The 16,008-nt window shown below is 37.8% G+C and overlaps 1 protein-coding gene across 2 annotated transcripts; it reads left to right on the top strand.

The window, feature by feature from the left end:
• Window positions 1–3,525: 3,525 nt before the first annotated feature.
• Window positions 3,526–10,211, top strand: LOC125234665 (store-operated calcium entry regulator STIMATE-like). Of its 2 annotated transcripts, none has more exons than XM_048141005.1 (6): window positions 3,526–3,849; window positions 4,720–4,864; window positions 5,268–5,389; window positions 5,666–5,865; window positions 7,428–7,502; window positions 9,701–10,211. In XM_048141005.1, exons 1-6 carry the CDS (start codon window positions 3,735–3,737, stop codon window positions 9,788–9,790), a joined length of 747 nt encoding a protein of 248 aa, XP_047996962.1. In that variant the 5' UTR covers window positions 3,526–3,734; the 3' UTR covers window positions 9,791–10,211. The 2 variants fall into 2 exon arrangements, with proteins under 2 accessions (XP_047996962.1, XP_047996961.1); XM_048141004.1 differs by having other exon boundaries at window positions 9,674–10,211.
• Window positions 10,212–16,008: the final 5,797 nt, after the last annotated feature.

The following is a 16,008-nucleotide window of genomic DNA, read 5'->3' as shown; positions in this document are numbered from 1 at the left end:
GTTCCTCCAAAAGTTCAACTCTTTGTTCCAGGCTGCCGATCCGATCATTGAGCGTATTGACGACTATAGAGAGTTTTTTAAATGGGCGTTGAAATTAGAAAGCTCTAGGCGCATGGCTGTAAATTCAGATCTGAACAGCTGAAACTCACCGATTAGGCTGGTAAGATCGGCACCACTCATCGCAGGCGAAGCTGTTTTGCCTACATTGCCCGGTGGGCTGGTTCCATCAGATATTGGTCCATTATTCATTTCGAAAGACTCATTTTGGAGGTTTAAAAGCGATACATCGGATATGTTCATTTGGTGAGTGATACTCTTCTCTTGTTCTTTGGGTTCGTTGTGGTGTGACTCTACGGGTGGTTGGTTTTCGAGAGTCGGCGAGTTAGAGTGGGTTATACCTCGGTTAGACGTGGCCTTCGTAGATTTATCGATACAGTAACGGCACTTCCAATTATTTTTGTGTTCAATGGTCATAAGCGCAAAACGTTTATAACTTACACTCATTTCTTCCAAGCATTCCATACAATATTTTTCGTTACATGTATAGCACATTAAAAATCTGCGAGGCAAAATTTTGCAACCGCATTTTCCACAGGGTAACATGTTTTTATTGTTAGGCGACATTGATTTACAGTAAAAGGAGTATAAGAAATATAATTAATCACAAAATAAATAAAATATTTTCAGGGGAGAAAAAAATTGACGTTGACACTTCTTGACACTTCTTCTTCTTTTTGTCTGTCTGTCTGTCTGTCTGTCTGTTTGTCTGTCTGTCTGTGTGTGTGTCTGTCTGTGGCATCGTAGCTCTCGAACGGATGAACCGATTTTGATTTAGTTTTTTTTTGTCTGAAAGCTGAGTTAGTCGGGAGTGTTCTTAGCCATGTTTCATGAAAATCGGTCCACTAGGTCGCGGTCGGGGGTTTTTTCAAAATTTTAATTTCTAGCCTGATTTTGTCGAACTGAGCAAGTCAAGACGTAGTCCAGTGGTAGTGCTCTGGCTTCGTATGCAGATGTTCTCAGGTTCGATCCTGACAGAGGGAACTTTTTTGTTTTTGATTTTTTTTTATTTTAATTTTCTTTTGTATATTTTAATTGTGTTTAGTTATTGTTTTATTTATACAAATATGTCAACTTAAGCCCTTTTACATTGTTTGCCCCATTTTAATATTGTAAATTGTAAGTCTTGCGAATGAAATTTCGAAAAGTTGTAAAAAACAAAATATTTTTGGATATTAAAAAAATAAAATAATTCGGAAAAAATATTAGTAGAAAAAAAATAAAAAAGCTCTCATCAGGATTTGAACCCGGGACCTCTTGCTCCGTAGGCGGGGTCACTACCGAGAAGGCTAAGAGATTGTCAAACCCTTGTGTACCAGCGAATGCAGCGCCACCTGTGTTTTATTTTATATGTGCACTTCTGATACTTAAAGCTTTCGCTCCTTACTTCTAATCTCCATAGTTGGTAGTTTTAGTCATTGTTACCACACCTAAAAATTAAAAGGAATAATGCTGTAATTTATATGTGGCAGCTGCGGCATAAAAGTGTCTACTGATCACAAACTACTAAGGGCCCGCGCACACGGGCAGCTGTTGCCGGCGACTTTTTTGTCGCGACCATGGCTTAGTATGAAAGTGCGCACACGAGGCGACGCAACTTTTCATACAAATAAGGTAACGGCGGCTATCAACGCGGGTATCGAAATCGACGTCCATTACCGCCGCATTTGCAAATACGCATTTTATAGGCAAACCGACCAATTTCTTAAAAAAAGTTACTCACACATAGGAAGCCTGTTTAGTTGACTAACGCACATATAGGCGATAGAGAGTGTGAATGAAAGAAGACGCTCGCTATTTGACAGTTTTTGCCACGGGGCCGCGAGAAGAGGTTGTGTCATACTGACGTGTGACGCTAAACCTAAGTGAACTCCAATCTCATATAGTAGTTTACGTAATAATTATGGCAAACAGGTGAAAGTTATGCATTTCAAATTATTGTTTATAGTTTTCTACATGACTTCTGAGTACTTTTTACGTATTGTTTAGCCTGGAAATGTGTTTAAAGTGGAAATTAAAAGACAGCGGTGAAAGGCGCCATTTCGTGAGTAGATTCTATTACTGTGGTATACCACAGTAATAGTTAAAGTAGTGATATTAGTTCTTTTTGCTTTATTTTAAGTATATGTGATCAGTTATATAATGTCTTACAGTTGTTTCAATCTTGATCTATTCACGCTATCAAAGAACTATTTACGCGGTATGAAAATTATTCAACAAAACCTTAAATTTTAGCAAAAACTTCACTTCAACTTATTTCGTAGTTTCTATGAAAGCCGTTAATTTGTCATTTTTTTTAAACATTGACATAAAGTCTGATGCTTACTTACCAGTTATGTAAACTTGGTTTTAATATAAGGTTGCAATATTTTATTTTGATTTGTAATGAAAATACATCTGTATGACTTTGTTTTTATGGGTCGGAATTAGATTTTATAATACTCCAATTTATGCCTATTACCGATGGTACGATCAGATAACCCTCGGTAATAGAATATATAAGAATTTATTACCGATCCATGCAATATTTGTTTGGGTCGGTAATGGGTTCCTATAGAAGTATCTATTACCGAGCGACATATTAGTCTTGCATCAAAATATGACATTTAGTGTACCGTAAGTACAGATTTCTTAGGTGAAACTGAGTCTTCTGTGGGTATTCATAAAGGAGGATAGTATAGGTATATGTATTTGTCATAATTTGTATATTCAACCGTCGGTATTAAGCTCCGAATTTTGAGATGGGTTTCTATTTACCGATGGCAGAAAAACACTGTCATTCATACCCTCGGTAATGAAATCTCAATTCGCGTTAATAGAACTGCAGCCTGTTCATTACCACGGTAATAGAAAATTTAGGTATGTTGGCTTCAATAATCATTTTATGACATATAATAAACTAAAATGATCCTAAAACTCTTCAAAACTAATAGTTCAATAAATACTCTTCCATAAAAAAAATATTTGTGGTCGTTAATGAGCTTTGATACCCTTAATTTTTGGTATCTTTTGAAATCTTCCTTAAGTACCACGTTAATAGGCGCCATTACCTTACGAAAGTTGCCGAGCAACTGTTGCCTCCGTGTGTGCGGGGCCTAAGAAGATACTACGTATGAGAAGAGTTATTTTTCTTTTGGAACGGTCCGGCAATGTGTTGGCTATTTTAGGGTCCCCTCAGACGGGAGACGAAACTGTTTTGTCTCCGTCGCTCGGTCTATGGGCTAGTATGAAGGTGCGCACACGAGGCGACGCAACTTTTCATACAAATACGAAAGTCGCTGAGCAACTGTTGCCTCCGTGTGCGCGGGGCCTTAATGACGCAAGTACGGCAAATGAACAATAAAAGCATAAATAAAGGTGTCTTGAACATACTTCATCAATCAATTAAATGACGTTTAAACCGTCATTTCCCAACTGTCACTGTCATCTGTTGTCATCTCCGTATATACGTCAACGTCAACCCATCGTTTTCCTGTCCAATACGAAAAAAGTCGGAATAATGTTTATTGTGTATATTTTATATTAATTTTGATATTCAACTTTACAACTATTCGGCATTTTCAAACCAACAAATTAAGTTGATATAAAAGTTATAAAATGTGGTTAAGTTTTTCCTAAACATGTTCATAATATTATTAGTCAAGTGAACGTGTTTATTGGATTATAAAAATAGTGCAATGAATAATAGTACATATTTTAGTGAGTTCCACTGCTCAAAAGATGCACTTACAGATACTTATGGCTGGTTTATGCAGTTTCTGCTTGCGGTTTTGGCGTTTACATGCTTGATCGGTAAGGATACCTCCTACTTTCTCGAAGAGTCAACAGGTCAAGGTTTACGAATCTTATTGCGTATTGCAATGAGATGACATTAATGCAATTTGTGAAGATGCCAAAGATGCCAACGGTTTACAGAATACTGATTCTTATGATGATTATGATAATAAAAAGCATAATACTGATAATAAGGAGACATTTGAATAAGTACATGTTAATTTTAATAATTAAGAGCCTAGAATTATATCTAACCGGAATAGATATGTTAAACAACAGGCATCCAGTAACAATGTTATTTACCAATTCAAATCTTGTTTTGAGACTTATGCTTACTGCCTCTGTTTTCTACTTGATGACCGGTCTGGCTTAGCGCATAGTGACCCTGCCTGCTACGCCGCGGTCGCGGGTTTGAATCCCGGTAAGTTTGTATGATGAGTACAGATAGTTGTTCCTGAGTCATGGATGTTTTCTATGTATATAAGTATTTGTATATATCACTGTCTGGCTACCCACAACACAAGCCTGCTTGAGCTTAACATGGGGCTCGGACAATCTGTGTAAGAATGTCCTGTAATATTTATTTATTTACTTATTTACAAATAGTGTAACATGTGTACATACTATACATTCAGTTGATAAATGCACACTAATATTATAAATGGGAAAGTGTTCTTGCCTGCCTCTTTTGTGTCCCACTGCTGGGCAAAGGCCGCCCCTCGCTTTCTCCACTCGACCCGATATTATAGAATTACTTTTATAATCATATTATAAAATAGCCTAGCCTAAGTCTTAAAATAAATAAAGAGAATATTATAGAATTAAAAACCTAAGAAATATGTATTACTCAATAAATCCATATATAAACTTGTACTTTATTTGTTTTAGGTAAAAGATTTTGCGAGCCTCGCTATGCCAGGAGACCATGGCTTATTTGGTTCTATGACACCTCAAAACAAGGTCTGGGTGCTCTCATCATACATGCAGCTAATATTTGGATCTCTCCACACTTTGAAGGAAACACTTGTACTTGGTAAGTAAACTCATGAATTTGATAGTTTTTTGTAGCCATTCTTTTTTATTGCAATGCAAAAATAAAATATTAAGTAGGTATAGTCCATAAAACAGCAACACATCATGAAATAAAAAAATAGATACAGCCTAATTAATTTTGTGACAGACTCTAATTCCATTATCTATTTACATTAAATTTATACTCATACTCATGTGGTTGTGTTCTTGCAATGAGTATCTACTCAAATAAAAATAAATCTAACATGGATCTCCATGTTAGATTTATTTTTATTGCATTGTATATCAGTTATAATGAAGTATACATATTATAAACCATGTTAAAACATTTGACAAGTTAAATAAAAGCGTGTAGTCACGACTGTAACCAGAGAATTTCCTGTAACACGTATCTTTTTAAACAGGTATATAGTTAACTTCATGGTGGACTCTACACTAGGGCTACTCATCATATGGGCGGGTATACGGCTTGCTCAGTACTGCGCTAGACATTATGACATCCCACTCATCAACTTTGGGGAATATGGTAAGTTGCATAAATATTTAACCTCTTCACAATATGTACATACTGATGTGTATTTAAGTCTAATTTAATGACAAGATGTCCTATCTTTGAGTTTGCACTTTGCAAAGCTAACTAATCTTTTTCTAGCATAACTGGAGATGTTTAACCTTTGCCCCAGGATAATTTTTAACAGCATTTTGAATATTTAATTGCATATATTATGTAGTAGTGCTGATATCCTCTAAAAATATTTTGTGTTTGTGTAAATCTATTTTTTTTTGTGTTTCTTTCCCTCAGGCAAACCCCCAATGTGTTCAGCTTGGCTCTGCCAATGCGTGCTGTACGCGGCGCTGGCGACATTCGCCAAATCGGCGCTAGCGTTAATACTGCGGCTGCCGCGTGTGGCGCGCGCCCTGGCGACCTTGCCGCTGTCGCCTGTCTCCGATCCCAAGTTGGAGCTGGCCGTAGTTATGCTCATCATACCTTTCTTTGTTAATGTAAGTATTTGCTGATGTAAATCAGGTCTGTCTACACACTACAATTACCACGTTACTGCTGTTGCCACTGGACCCTGGTTAAGTGAGGCATATAATTATTACCAACGCATCATTTACGTCTGCGCACGCCAGTCTCACCACTCGTCGCAGCCGCCAGTCTGGCCCCAAAAAGAAGCTGACTATCGACGGTATCGTCATACTCATTATACCTTTATTTGTTAGTACAAGTTTAACGTCCATAGGTTACGGTGACCGCTTTACATCAGGCGGGCCGTATGCTTGTTTGCCACCGACGTAGTATAAAAAAAAAAAAAAAAACGAGGTATTTATTACCGCCGTATTCAAAGTCCGAGTTCGTCGCACTGCCGAGCAGAATACGTCACGATTGCCTACTTACTTGACGATAACATAGCGATAGGTAATAGGTACAAAATCTATGTAGGCGCGACATAACTATGTAATCCTATTGCAGGTTTGTGCATTAGTAAACGATACTTATAATTTTACTATAAGACGGCATTGTGTTTTCTTCTAGTGCTCTAAGTCCGTGTAATGGCTATGATAACATATATCGCAAGGTCGTAGTCAAGGGTTATTGTTTTGTTACGCATTTAAAAACAGTTATTCATATACTTGCGCGTTATTATTAAGTTCATAAAATATATTGATTATTTTAGATACCTAATAAAAAGCTAAGTTGATTACTCATTTCGTTTTCGTTGTATAGTCGTATGAGACGTATTTATTCACTTGTACAAATATTTGTCAAGTACACAGATAAAGTCGACGTGAAATAAGTACCTATATGTTGTAATTTTTCATGTTATGTTATGACAATAGTCTTCTTCTACTAAAAAGTATAGACCAGTAGGTACAGGCGAGTTCATAAATATGTGTACATTTTTTAGGGTTCCGTAGTCAACTAGGAACCCTTATAGTTTCGCCGTCTGTCTGTCCGTCCGTCCGTCCGCGGATAATCTCAGTAACCGTAAGCACTAGAAAGCTGAAATTTGCTACCAATATGTATATCAATCACGCCAACAAAGTGCAAAAATAAAAAATGGAAAATGTTTTATTAGGGTACCCCCCCCCTACATGTAAAGTGGGGGCTGATATTTTTTTTCATTCCAACCCCAACGTGTGATATATTGTTGGATAGGTATTTAAAAATGAATAAGGGTTTACTGAAATCGTTTTTTGATAGTATTAATATTTTTGGAAATAATCGCTCCTAAAGGAAAAAAAAGTGCGTCCCCCCCCTCTAACTTTTGAACCATATGTTTAAAACATATGAAAAAAATCACAAAAGTAGAACTATATAAAGACTTTCTAGGAAAATTGTTTGGAACTTGATAGGTTCAGTAGTTTTTGAGAAAAATACGGAAAACTACGGAACCCTACACTGAGCGTGGCCCGACACGCTCTTGGCCGGTTTTTACCTAATTGTAATGAGTTAAGGTGAAGAAATGTACACATATTTATGAACTCGACTGTACCTACTTAACATTATTCCTGTCTCTTTTGAATAGACATAGTTTAATAGCATATTTTCTCTGTTTCAGATTTTAATTTTCTGGGTGACAGACAACTTCCTAATGTATCATCCGAGAGGAGTTAGTTCGAAATTAAAATCGAAGGTAAGACATCCTATTTTTAGCTCCGTTCATGTAATAATTTAAGGCTTCACCACACCGTAACATAATGTACGGTGTACCTAAGCGTGATGTGGGCACCACCCGTTGCGCCTAAGTGCGTTTTCACATTATCCGATCCGATATCGGATGTCGGCCCAATATCCCATACATTACAGGCGCCATCTTGGATTTATTCTATTGAAATCCTTCCGACATCCGATATCGGATCGGATAATGTGAAAACGGACTAACTCTCGAAGGCCCTTCTGTCAAAAATTAGCTACTGGTTATTTACTGGTCATTAAGTTCAAGTAGTTATTATGTTATTCATGTTCTACTTATTGAGGTTCAAATTGTCTAACGTGTATATGGGACAAAGTCTCCGTAGTAGCGAAAGAAACGCTATTGTCTCTCTGTCACGCTGATACTGAAGAGTGATAAGGGATAGAGAGTTACTTTGTCGATAAATATTATGAGTATTATGACCTGCGTTGGTTGTGCACAGGTAAAAGCCAGTTCCAACGGGACAATTTGTCGCCTAATTTATTAATACACTATATTATGTTGCCGATTCTTCTATATACTTGTACATTTGGTTTTTTATTACTAGCTTTTGCCCGCGGCTTCGCTCGCGTTAGAAAGAGACAAAGTAGCCTATGTCACTTTCCATCCCTTCAAGTATTTTCGCCTAAAAAATCACGTTGATTCGTCGCTCCGTTTTGCCGTGTAAGACGGACAAACAAACAGACACACACACTTTCCCATTTATAATATTAGTATGGATGCTTAATTGGATTTGAGTAGTTTAAATGAGTATCCGGCTGCGGGATGTGTCGTATCGACAATTCGCATTGGTGTGGTGAGGGCTTAAACTGATAATGGAGTGGCATGTGTACGTTTCACACTCAGTACACAGCACACTGTTCAAATGAATAACAGCACCATATATTAACCGTCACGAGACAATAAACAATGTCCCAGACAATACGTTGTTGGGTACTGATGGCTGACGTATAAAGCTATTAGGAACATACTACGCGGACATCCGCGGTCGCGCGACCGCGATCGATCAGTGTGCACGGTCTTCGGGACGTGGCCTCGGCTGACCAAAACATCCAGCGAGCCAGATTTCGATCGGACGTCCGTGCGCTCAAGGCCACGTCCACGACCGACGACCGATAGTTTGCACGGTTATAAGTGTATATTCCGCGTCCGCGGTCGCGCGACGGCGGACGTCCGCGTAGTATGTTCCTAGCTTAAAAGATCACGTCCTAATTTCTTATATAACTTGAATATCAAGATAAAACAGAAGGAGTAGGTAATAAGATTCTTAATGCGTTTTCACATTATCCGATCCGATATCGGATGTCGGCCCAATATCCCATACATTACAGGCGCCATCTTGGATTTATTCTATTAAAATCCTTCCGAGATCCGATATCGGATCGGATAATGTGAAAACGGACAGAATAGTTTATTTGAAGGTGTATACGAATTTTGTGATTCTTTTATACGTTCCGATTGGAGTAAAGATAACAACAGTTCTCCAATAGTGTCACGATCACGACATGAGATAGTGTATAAACTTGTACACGAATGCTAATGTTTATTTTAATTGTTTAGTTGTTAATTTAAATACCTATAAAGTAGAATAATACATATGTAGGTATAAATGGTATAACGATACGTGCTAAAAATTGTTATTATGTTGAATGGTATTTCATAGTAGGTAAGTACCTATGCTTCATTTGAATTTATTAAACGGAAAAACTTGTTATTTTTATTAAAATTTGGTTTGAACGCCTGACGGTCGTGGTTCGTGTACCTTTGGTACTCGTAGTAGGTATTTTATGCGATATACCTAATACCTAACACTGAGTTATTCCAAAATTACGCACCGTCAATACCCTATTGCATATTTCGTTATTCGTTTTACGTCTGTTTTGTTAAATTATTGCTTTTATATTTTGCATGGTTTCATATTACGTTTTTCTTATCATTTCATTTATATGGAATGGAGCAATAATTCGATTAGTTCCATATTTGTAAAACCTTTTCTGCTACTACGCGCACGCTCCTTTTACGTATTTCACTATAAAAATAAAGTGAGTGTAAAGTTGACACATCATCATCATCAGGCAAAATTCTATATACTGAGCAAGGGTTTCCTTTAGCACTTACGAACGGATGAAACTCTCCAGGTGAGATACCAGTCGATCAAGAAGGAAAAGTCAGCTTCTGAGGAAGAAGAGCACTCGGCCGACGAGCGGCTGCTGGGCGCCAGCGTATGACCCTACCCCAAGCCCCGAGTGCTGCGGGCATAACGCAATCTCTCACCCCTTATTCATAAAACTTATCATACCTAGGTCTACTAATCACTGAATATTTCTCATTCAATTTCAAATAAAAATATAATTTTCACCACACCAACTGGTAAAGGCTTCCTTTGCTATTCGAAAACGGATAGCATCAAAATTGCATTTTAACTTGATGTCTTAAGCTGGCTGGTAGAATTTATCTAATATCTATATTAATGCTGATTTTGAATCACAAGTATTGAATAGATTAATTGATTTGTTTTAGTTTGACGTTTTACAGTTAGTATTTTGTTTGTGTTGGTGTGGTGAAAACTTTTGTGTTTATCTCGGTGGCAAAGTTTGTTTAACCTTCGTGCCTTGAAACCCTCGCAACGCTCAAGATTCCACATTTTGAACCACTCGCTACGCTCGCGGTTCAATATTGGAATCTTTCGCTTGCTCGGGTATCAATATTGACACGTGCGGTTAAACAACTTTGCCCCCTTGTAAAAAAAATAAATCGAGGGTTTATTGGTGAAACCCGATAAAATGAGCAAACTGGTTCTTGAAATTCGAACTATGTGTAATTTCCATAATGTTGTTATTTCAAGGACAAATTATTTAATTAAAATAGGTTGATCGGCGTTTATGAATAAGGGCAGTAGTTTTTAAGTGCGTCCCATTCTCATTACGTTTAAATTTCTACAAGGGGCAATCCCGCGACTGGAGATAATTTCAACTACTTAGGGCCAGTTGCATCAACCACTTCTATGGAACATCCCTACCAAATAAAATTTAACGAACGCTTTAACGATGACTGACGGTTTGGTGCAACCGACCCTTAATCGATGCATTTTCCATGTTTTCTACTGGCCACATATGTCACTCCAGTTTTTACAGAAGAAAATGTATAATATCCTTTAGTAAAAACCAGATTAAGGGCCGGTTGCATCAAACCGTCTGTCACCGTTAAAGCGTTCGTTAAATTTTATTGTATGGGAAGTTCCATAGACGTCTGCTGCGTGACGATGATGTGCCTGTCAAATGTGGTTGATGCAACTGGCCCTAAGTTGTTGAAATGGAATTATCCGCCAATCAGGATTACCCGCCCCCTTATACTGTACAGGTTACTTATTGAAAATAACGTCTAAGCATACTTGTCACTAAAATTAGTGTACGAGTAAACCTAAATAGAATCAGACTATGGATGGAATTGGATTATATTTTACTATAGAGGTAGTTAATAGGTAGCTTCCCATGGAATTTTCTCGTTGAGCGTGGGACAACTTTAGGACTTGTCTTTGTCAGTATCAAAATAATGTAACTTTCTGCTTCAGTGGTCCTAAACTTTGGCAGCTACTTCCAAAGATTAAGAAAGGGAAAGAATAGAATACACGAAACTCGAAAGGCATTAAAGGGTTATACGAAAGACAAAAATTTAAGTTGAAAATTTGCTCAATGGGAAACTTAAAAGTATATGCGGTTATGGAGTTAGGCCGTTTTCACATTATCCGATCCGATATCGGGTGTAGGAAGGATGTAAAATGTAAGATGTATGCGCTTCCAGGTCTTTATTTATGTATTTGATAGATCATTATTACTAAAAAACGATATAAAACGCAAAAATTGCGGATTTAATGCAGATGGCACTTTCCTACAACAGTTTTTGTCCGAGGCACCATCGAACTGCCGATATCGGCAGGACGCTTCCGACATTTTTGGCATGCCGGACCCCCCGTCAGCTGTCGGCCGATAATATTTGTATGTGTGCGTATATAATGTAGTTATACGTTTGTAGTAGTGTGCGTGACAAAAATGGCGTCTATTAAACAGCTGTTAATGATGAATTTCTGTTGAAAAAAAAAAGATTGTAATTCATCGGTCCGAATTGCGGATACTAATTTTTTCATGTTTTAGTAGATATAGTTAAATGTAAAATTATTTATTTTACCTGCACACACTTGAGTATTTTTATGCTCGTTATTTTAATTTTACAATAAAATATTTGAAATATAGTGCTTATAATTATTAAATATAATTTTTTTTTTTAATATTTTTTGATACAAAATCATACTTCATTGATTTGGAACAATGCGTTTTATCGGACCGATATCCGACATTATCGGAAGCGTTTATCGGGTGTAGGATGTCGGTCCGACACCCGATATCGGATCGGATAATGTGAAAACGGCCTTAGTGTCATAACATAACATAACTGTCATAAGTAGGTACAGTCGACTACAAAGAGATGTATCCACATATACACCTTATTACAATGCAATAAAGTGAAAAAGTGGATACATCTCTTTGTAGTCGACTGTACACAATTTACTGCAAAGAGAGTCTCAAGTAATGTTTATCATCTCTATAAGGAGATCTCTTTAATATCGTAGAATATAAAATAGTTTTGATACTGATATAGATTTAATAGACTAAATATAATGTGGTGTAAAATATAATCATGTATCAAGGGATATAATAGTTATGTAATCATGTACAATGTATATTCACACTCACTTAAATGTGCTATATTCTAAGTAGGTATTTATAAAATTCGAATATGCTGTGAAGTGGCCGCTAATATGACTTGTGGGATCAGATATCCCTATCCCTGTGACACAAAATCACAACAACCCTAACAGCATAGAAATAGAGTTCATTTTGAAAATAAAAGATAATTATATTCGACAACCTAGATGCATGCATGCACTATTTGTAAGTGCGATAGGGACGGCCTGATATTTTATCGTCTATCGAGCGACCATGCTTCCAGTGCAGATTTAGAGAGTTACGGCCTCTACACACTTACCTCCTTACTCATAAAAAATAAACTTTTTAACAAAAAATAAAACCGCCTTCGAAAATAAGCGCGTTACAAAACACGGAGAAACTAAAAAGCAAAAAATAATAAACCTTTGAATTCAGATTTCTTATCGTATTGCAATAATCTAAACATCTTTATATTAAAGGAAAAAAAAAAATTGTTTGTCTGTAAAGTCGGTTTACGGACGGTAGTTTAACGTGATAACGTCAAACATTACAGTAGTATAGACAGGGGCGGTCAGAGTATAGCAAAAGGGGCCCGATTCTGGGACTTTTTTCACGTTTTATTTATTTATTTATTTATTTATTAAAAATACACAAAAGTTAACAGTATTTCACCAAAGCACTTATGTGGTAATATAATTATGTACATGTTAAATTGACATAAATAAAAGCAAACACACTTAAAAGTTAAACTATGGTTATTACATTAATCACCTAAGGAGTGTAGAGTCTATGAACCTTAAGAGTTTTCTGTAAAACACACCAACACTATCAGCAAATATGTCAATATCGTCTGTCTCCAACATGATGCGGTTAAGAGCAGCTCGGGCTCGAGCGGTGCGCCGGCCGCCGCGAACAGGCGCCGCCGCCGCCGCGCCGGCACCGCGCCCGGCATGCCAACCACCACATTCGCTCTTGGCACTTGCAGCCCCATTCTCTCAAGCACGGATGCGTCATCTACTCTATGGTGAAACAGTTGGCGGTAATGCATAATATGCAGCAGTTTCCGTCTGGTTTCTAGAGTTTGAAGACCAACCATTCCTGTTACGAATAGAGATGGATACATATATGGGTAATATCCGTACAGTCGTTTGTAAATGTGCCTACAGAACTTCCTCTGCACTCTTTCTAGCATAGTGTTTTGTTCTTATTAGAAAGAATGCATTAAAATAAGCATCTTTTATAAATTAAAGTTTTTTTAAAACCTACTAATTTAGGAGTTAGAGTGGTGCAAAGTTGCAAAATTTTCCCGTAGCATTACTAAGGCGCCAGAGACAGAAAGCGATATCGACGGAGCCCCGCTTATTACAGAAACTGCACAGAATAGGAGCCTTCGGCCGTTTGAAGATACCTAACGAACCTAACTTATACCTATATAAAAGTCGTCATTTTGTATCCTAGACCGTTTGCGAGACACGCGTTAATTTTATTAAAGTGCTAGTGCCATTTACTAATCTTAGAACCCTAATATCTCAGTAAATATTAATGGAGAAGAAAAAGTTTATATAACAAACCCATGATGACTTTTGTGTCAAAGTGACAGTCAGCAATGTCAGATTCCACATTGTTCATTAATTTTGGAATCAGCACCCTCTGAAACCCATTTTACGACACCCGTGACGACTTTTGTGTCAAAGTGACAGTCAGCAATGTCAGATTCCAAATTGGTTATTAATTTTGGAATCAGCACCCCCTAAAACCTATTTTACGACACACATGACGACTTTTGTGTCAAAGTGACAGTCAGCAATGTCAGATTCTACATTGTTCATTAATTTTGGAATCAGCACCCCTAAAACCTATTTTACGACACCCATGACGACTTTTGTGTCAAAGTGACAGTCAGCAATGTCAGATTCCACATTGTTCATTAATTTTGGAATCAGCACTCCCTAAAACCTATTTTACGACACCCATGACGACTTTTGTGTCAAAGTGACAGTCAGCAATGTCAGATTCCACATTGGTCATTCATTTTGGAATCAGCACCCCCTAAAACCTATTTTACGATACCCATGACGACTTTTGTGTCAAAGTGACAGTCAGCAATGTCAGATTCCAAATTGGTCATTAATTTTGGAATCAGCACCCCCTAAAACCTATTTTACGACACCCATGACGACTTTTGTGTCAAAGTGACAGTCAGCAATGTCAGATTCCACATTGTTCATTAATTTTGGAATCAGCACCCCCTAAAACCTATTTTACGACACCCATGACGACTTTTGTGTCAAAGTGACAGTCAGCAATGTCAGATTCCACATTGTTCATTAATTTTGGAATCAGCACTCCCTAAAACCTATTTTACGACACCCATGACGACTTTTGTGTCAAAGTGACAGTCAGCAATGTCAGATTCCACATTGGTCATTCATTTTGGAATCAGCACCCCTAAAACCTATTTTACGACACCCATGACGACTTTTGTGTCAAAGTGACAGTCAGCAATGTCAGATTCCAAATTGGTCATTAATTTTGGAATCAGCACCCCTAAAACCTATTTTACGACACCCATGATGACTTTTGTGTCAAAGTGACAGTCAGCAATCTGAGGTACTACATATTTGTAAACTGAAAGTAATCAAGTCAATAATTTCAGTTATTTTGAATCGACTATGATTCCGAATTATTGGTAATAGTAATTATTGTATAGATGATTAGTGATTCCTTTATATGTAATGGTAATTTACCGTTTCAAGCTAGGAACATACTACGCGGACGTCCGTCGTAAAACGACCGCGACCGCGACCTACCAGTGTGCACGGAACAAAACATCCAGAGAGCCAGATTTCGATCGGACGTCCGTGCGCTCAAGGCCACGTCCGCGTCCGTCGACCGATAGTTTGCACGGTTATGTGTAATGTCATTGTCCAGATTCCCGTCCGCGGTCGATTCACGACGGACGTCCGCGTAGTGTGTTCCTAGCTTCACTTGATTACATTACAAGTAATCTGACACCCAGTAGTGGATTACAAAGTAAAATCAAGTAATCGTGTAATCCGGAATCGATTACGATTTGCCCATCTCTGCGGCGCTGCTGCAAGTTTTGAGACAGAAGTATATGCTAGAAAGAGATGCAGATATTTGCCACTCACTCTTACCTATAGTTGCGTCTCAAAACTTGCAGCAATAACTTGCTGGTCTAAACTCAGCTTAACGAGAACAACACACGGGCGCGCCATCTGTCCCAGCTGTGGTGCTTTACTCAGGCCACACGCTATAACCATACCGAGCGCATCGATCAGCCGCTTAGTTCCAACGCGCGCCAATAGATGGCGCAAAAACTATATTGCGAAACGGGACAATGACGTCATCTTTTTCGTGCATGCTGCCCGTAGTAACGAGTTATTAGACGTTATCACGTCAAAATGGAAAAATTTACGCTTCTGGCGGGACTTGAATCCGCACCATTTTTGCAATCCGTGCAATGCTCTTACCAATTGAGCTACGGAAGCCACGCCGGACTTCGCAAATCTTTCCATGCCTTTCCTTTTGTACACACGTCTTGGGGTGACGTCTAGCGCCATCTACCGACAGACTATTACATCTTGTAACGGCACTGGAGTCTCAAGTTATATTGAGAATTCACCAGTAACAATGTGCTAACCCATACTAAATTAATTTTTATTAAGCAGAAACGTCTGCTAACGATTCTAAACATTTTT

This window comes from Leguminivora glycinivorella, chromosome 16 (assembly GCF_023078275.1).
Source record: "Leguminivora glycinivorella isolate SPB_JAAS2020 chromosome 16, LegGlyc_1.1, whole genome shotgun sequence".
NCBI classification, from domain to species: Eukaryota; Metazoa; Arthropoda; class Insecta; order Lepidoptera; family Tortricidae; genus Leguminivora; species Leguminivora glycinivorella.
The sequence above is the reverse complement of the archived record's forward strand: the minus strand, read 5'-3'. Positions and strand labels throughout refer to the sequence as shown.